The sequence below is a fragment of the Girardinichthys multiradiatus genome, chromosome 2 (genome assembly GCF_021462225.1).
Source record: "Girardinichthys multiradiatus isolate DD_20200921_A chromosome 2, DD_fGirMul_XY1, whole genome shotgun sequence".
NCBI lineage: Eukaryota > Metazoa > Chordata > Actinopteri > Cyprinodontiformes > Goodeidae > Girardinichthys > Girardinichthys multiradiatus.
Genome location: NC_061795.1, coordinates 732,997 through 739,225, shown reverse-complemented (window position 1 = coordinate 739,225; position 6,229 = coordinate 732,997). Strand labels below are relative to the sequence as shown.

At 40.3% G+C, this 6,229-nt stretch overlaps 1 protein-coding gene across 1 annotated transcript; it reads left to right on the top strand.

Moving 5' to 3' along the window:
* rlbp1b (retinaldehyde binding protein 1b) lies at positions 1 to 6,170 on the top strand. Its single transcript, XM_047351320.1, has 8 exons — positions 1 to 102; positions 655 to 698; positions 2,630 to 2,758; positions 3,665 to 3,869; positions 4,105 to 4,283; positions 4,408 to 4,566; positions 4,690 to 4,800; positions 5,162 to 6,170. The coding sequence occupies exons 2-8, from the start codon at positions 687 to 689 to the stop codon at positions 5,288 to 5,290; spliced, it is 924 nt and encodes a 307-aa protein (XP_047207276.1). The 5' UTR covers positions 1 to 102; positions 655 to 686; the 3' UTR covers positions 5,291 to 6,170.
* Positions 6,171 to 6,229: the final 59 nt, after the last annotated feature.

The window sequence follows — 6,229 nt, the reverse complement described above, 5'->3', positions numbered from 1 at the left end:
TGTGACGCCACTAATCCCAGCACTACAAATCACAGGTCCCTTCCTCTTCTGGTCCACACGGATCCCTGCGACACTCGGCCGGCTACTTCACATTTGCATACGGTAGGTTTCCACTCCTCAGACTATTCACTGACTGGGTTGTATAGCAGCAATGTAGCTCCAACAGAAGTTGTTGGGCAAAAATTAAAATTAACTAGTCACAAGAAGACAAGGGTGCCTTGAAAACTTTCAGTTCTGGAGAAAGGGAGTTATTTATCTTGTTGGAACGGTACTAGGAAAGGTACATCATTTTGAGTCATTCCTACTTAAACCAGCAGGCCTTCACTCATGCAATCCTAAATGATTTGCAAATATATTTTTAATCAGCAATAAAATTAGAACTAAGATGTTTGGAATATATCAGCGTATTTCTGTGTCCACTGAGGACAGCTCAATCCTTGACAACCACAGTGAGCATGTTCAGAATTACCCTAAAAAGGCCGTTGGGTTTAAACCTCTTGATAAATTATCCAGAAATAGGCAAGTGCCAAGTATAGCACAGTCAGGTTACCCTGTGAGAGCTGAGAGGATAGAATTAAGGATTAATATGGAGCACAGAGTGTCAATTGTTCTTTTATTTAAAGGAATTCACAAAATCCCTCTTTTTTTCTGCAGGCTGTGCAAAGCTGATTGGAAGAGCAGAAAACATGGCTGTCGTCGTAAGTATTTTCCACCTTTACTTGGTGAAAGCTGCTTCTTAGACCTATCTGTAAAATCAGTCAAACTAAGTTTAGATGTGGTTTGTAATCTACAGAACAACACGCCATGGTCACTTTTTTATTTCTTTTGTTATTCGGTTTAATATTGTTATTTACTTAAGATAAAAATCCATCCTCCCAAAAACAAGCTGATGACATCACATAAGGCAACTGATCAGAGTAAGGACATTTGTATTTTTGTCCTTTTTCTTATTGCACGTTTTTAATTAAATTCTGTCTTCAAAGATGTTTACTTCTATTCTGTGTGACTACAGTCAAATATTAGAGCCGCATGTGTAGAAAATACAGGTTTTTTGGGATGAACTAAAAAAAATTTTTTAACGCTTGGAAGAAATTAAACTGGAACAACAACATATTTGTACCAGCTCCACATCTAAGGACAACCATTTTCACCCTTTGCTTCAGCTTCAAAATCCACAGCAGTATTCATCGTAGCTTGGGGGTCATCACAGTCAAACACGTTAGGCTGAACTTCTCGGCAACTCAAACAAAAGTCAAAAATGTCAGAATTCACATTGAAATCGGCCGTAATGTTCAGTAATGCCAGCCGATCAGCTCAATTCTTCAAAGGAGTTTCAGGTTTGTTTTTTCTTTAGCATATTTTTGAAAGTGTTTTTTTTTGGTTAAATTCTGCAGAGGGAATCCATACTTGATCAACCAGCTGTGTTTTTACTGTGAGAGTACATTTGCCAGAGAAAACAATAACGTACCATTGGAAAGCATCTCTAAAACTTTGGCAAAGAGATCAAATCAAGGTAGACACTTTGCCTCCTATGACAGAAGGAAGGAAGGAAGGAAGGAAGGAAGGAAGGAAGGAAGGAGTTCTGACACCCCCAACAACTCCACAAACACCTTCCTGCTTACAGCCTTACCAGCATCTCGACATTTCCCACAGCTAAACTCTGTGGTCAACAGCTACAGTAGCCTGAGCTTCCAACCTGTGATCCTGGTTTACATGTTGTCCTCAGTGTGTATTTACAGGCTTTTCTGGACTTATGTGAGCGAGATTAAAAACCAACACACTGAGGCCTATTGATTATGGCCCAATAACACTGGGGAATAGGCTTTCTTACCACTGTGGATTAGATGTTTAAAGCTCAACCAAATCTTGTGACAGAATTATATTGACATAGCGTTAGCTTGTATCCAGAGCAATGCACCAAGTAAGGGTTTCTTACAGGACACATTAACTGGGCATGTTTTGGTGCATATGGACACACAGTGACAGCATGCAGGTCTTGGTATCGGCTCAGAAACATAATGGTGAAACTAAAAGCTTGACTGCCAAAGACTAAGCAGTCACAACATCAAGGTCATAGAACTGAAGCCCATGGTTCTAAGCCCATGGTGAGTGTGTGCAAAGTTTTCACCATCACTGTGAGCAAGATGTTTCCAATAGGTTATAGATGTGCTTTTCCACATATGAAGAAAGGCATTCTGGGAAAGAATGCGATTGTGTGGGGAATCAAATGGGAAGCAGAAAAGAAGTTTAACCCTGACCATTACATTATCTTTTCTTTTGTACAACCTTGTACGACTTTGACATACATCTGTTTTTTTAACCTTATTAATAAATAAAGCAATTGCACTGGCCATGTAGGTTAATACTTAAATGTAACGATTAAGTTTGTACTCTTGCTATAATTATACAAACACACTTTAATACAGTTGTAACTGAGACCAGTGATACGGTGTGGGTTTCATACATCTGTGTCAGGTGTGGGACCCCACAGGAACAGATGTCTACATTTACATCCAGTTTCTGAACATAGGAACAACGACTTGACTGGTGTTCTTTGGATCGTCCTTCTAGCTTCAACAACGTTCACCTAAACCTTGGTATTCTGATTCAGCGACTCCTTTCTCCTTAGACTGGAACTTACCGTGTGGTTTCAGAAGAGGAGCAGGCTCTCAGGGCCAAGCTGGAGCATCTCACCATCAAAGACCACGGACCAGTGTTCGGACCCTGCCCCAACCTGCCAGACCACACCAAGCAGAAGGTATCCACATCTGTTTCTGCACAGAGACAAAACACAAGGCAGCCTTTGTGAACAGAATGGTTGGCATTAAAATAAATAACTGAGTAATAAAAACACTTCCAAAGGCCAATAAAATCCTTACTGGTTTCACGCTTCAGCCGTCGTCATCCCAACCATGCAACCGTCTGAAATATTAGCACTATGTGCTAAGTTGTTCTTGCTGTCACAAGTATAATCTCATTAAAAATGTTGTCATCATATGCAGATTATACTGTTTAGCTGAATTTATTTTACAGTAGACCTGATGTATTCTGAAAAAGTGAACATATTTTACTTTTAAAATGTTTTTGCACTTTTAAACTGTTTCAAGAATGTAGGTATGATACCCAGTACCACTTGACTGCAATAGCTAAACCATATTTTTACTTAATCATTTCCCCAATATTTGTCAGGGTTCAAGTCAAATCCATTTATTGTCATTTCATCATATAACTAAAAAAAACAATATAGCATTTCTTCAGGATCCTCTACAGATTACTGTGAAAAATGATGGAATAGATAAAAACGCAATGTAGATAAAAAAGATGTAGTGTAATAATGTAAAGTGCATAATATTAATATTGGTTCAACATTTTAAAAGCTTTAGGGAGAAAGTTATGTAGAAGTCTGGAGTTTCTGCTTTTAATGCAGCAGCTCATAAAGTTACTGCACAGGGCGTGAGGAGTTCCCTGTTCCTGCAGCGGTTCTCCTGGACAGAGGATTGAGAACTTTTCAGCTCCCCTTGCTATCCTCTGGAGGACCATCTCATCCGCCATATTAAAGCTGGAGTATAACCTTGAAATATTTGGTTATTGGAAAGCAAACCAAGTCACTGATGTTTCTCAACTCGTGTAAAATGTTAACGGTCAGGTTTGGCTCCCCCTGCAGGCCAAAGATGAGCTGAATGAGACAGATGAGAAGCGTGTGTCAGCAGTGAAGGAGCTGCGAGCTATCATTAAGGAAAAGGCAGATGCTGGAGATGATCTGGCTAAAGGGGTGCAGGACACCTTTGGGGAGAAACCAGACACCCTGCTGGTTCGCTTCATCCGTGCCAGGAAATACGATGTGGCCAGAGCCTTTGACCTTATGAAGGGTGAGTCAAAAATAATGAGCTGAGAGGGGCTTCATTGGATGTTTTTTCTCCTAACATACAGTAAGAGTGTATTTTTATATGTTAATAGTTGTTTAGCATTACAGTCACCAGGATCCACTTTAAACTCTAAACATTATTGAGTGGGAAAATAAAAGTCAGACCGCATAACATAACAGTTCAATTTCAATCACAACCCAGCAGGGCCCGACTGACCCTTCTTTACCTCTCTGTTCAGGATATGTCCGTTTCAGGAAGGATTACCCCGAGCTGTTCGAAAACCTGACCCCAGAGGCTGTACGCAGCACCATTGAGGCCGGCTACCCCGGCATCCTCCACAGCAGAGACAAATATGGACGTGTGGTTCTGCTCTTCAACATTGAGAACTGGGACTACGAGGAGATCACCTTTGATGAGGTGGAGTGCTTCAAGCCCTTTCCTCCCACTGGGCAGACCATGCTGAATGAGAAGAACAGAACTGGAACAGGTTTCATGCACCTTCTAAGATAACAGGGAGTGAGTGTGTTTTCTGTATGTTCAGATCCTGCGTGCCTACTGTGTGATCCTTGAGAAGCTGCTGGAGAATGAGGAAACTCAGATCAATGGCTTCTGCATCATTGAAAACTTCAAGGGCTTCACCATGCAGCAAGCCGCAGGAATCAAACCTACTGAGCTCAAGAAGATGGTGGACATGTTACAGGTGGCATTTTACTCTGAACTACAAGTTGTTTTTGAATGGAAGCTGAATTTTTTTTAAGTTTCATGTTCTGGATTTCCTTTCATTTGTGCTGAACGATTGGGTCACCTCATTGTGTCCCACCAGGACTCTTTCCCTGCCCGTTTCAAAGCTGTGCACTTCATCCACCAGCCCTGGTACTTCACCACCACCTACAATGTGGTGAAACCACTCATGAAGAGCAAGCTGCTAGAGAGAGTAAGTCAGAGACATAACCTTCCAAAACTCTCCATACAGACTTGGACGGCTCCATATTTTTTTACATGACAATCACAAGATCACTGTGTTTACTCTGATAGGGTCCAAATGTGTGGACCTATTATGCACTACTCTGTGTTGGATTATCACGTGAAAAAACACATTGAAGTTTGTTGATATAAATGAAAAAAACAGCATGGAAAAAATGCTTTCAAGAATGGTTTCAGGCGGACCAGAGGCGCTTTAGTGCTTGAAACATCTTTTGCAAACACTGTTAGAACTGCTGCCTTAAAAAATCTTATTTTTATCATATGATGTCATCATGCACAAACATCACTGACAGATGCTCCCTTTGTTGTAGGTGTTCGTCCATGGAGATGAGATGGAAAACTACTATAAGGAGTTCGACCCTGAAATTCTTCCATCTGAATTTGATGGAAAAGGTTCCAAGTATGATGGCAAGGCCACAGCGAACAAGCTGTTTGACTAATCGTCCTCCGTCCTGTTGCCAACAGTCTGAGGGCTGCGATGCAGTGAAAATAAAATAAAAAAATAATCCAGCTGTGTGGTTGTAGGAAGAATAGTCACGAATGAAACATAGGAGAGTGTGAGAAGTTGAAGAAGTCAGTTTTCTAAATGTTCTGATAAAACCCAGTCATACAGGAGAGGGATATCAATAAGCTGACAGCTTTAACTTTCCAGTCTCTAACTCCTGCATGTTTGATCACTGAGAGAACAAAAATTTCCAGTGGTTTTGTAATTTCATAAACCTACTATCCAAAAAGATAGCAATTTAAACATAGCGTAGAAAAAGCAATTTGTCACACTGATTATTTAAGTCATTTTTGATTTATTGCCTTCCACATGAAATGAGAAATGTTGTCCAGCAGCCACTGATTTCCCACCTCAACATTGGAGAACTTCCAGGAAGATTTTAACACACACTGTGGTCACAGCTGAATCCCCGTGACGCAATGGGAACAAAAACAACAAAGTGTTCTCTGTGGTGGATGAGGGTGAATTTTTAAACACGTCAGCATTTATCCTGTTGATTTTAAACACTGGACAAGATGTTTCCAGTTCACAAAAACTGAACATCTTCTTTTAAGCATATTCAAATTACGATAAATCCACTACTGTCCACTTTCGACAACTTTGAACACTCTTCTGTGTCAAGTTGGGTTATATTTGAACTGCACCCATACAGCTCGTTCTAACAGTGGCAGGCCCCAGCTTCCTCAGATCCACCCTCTAGTCCCTGTCTCTTGTGTGTTTCTTTGTTTAGATTCATTTCCAGTAAAAAAGTTTTACCCAACCTTGTACACCAGTAACAATGTCAATAAATGTCAAATAAACAGTATTTAAATACATGTTTTGGTCATTTATTGATGTAAAATGTTTTGAGAAGAAAAGCTTATTGGCAGGATAA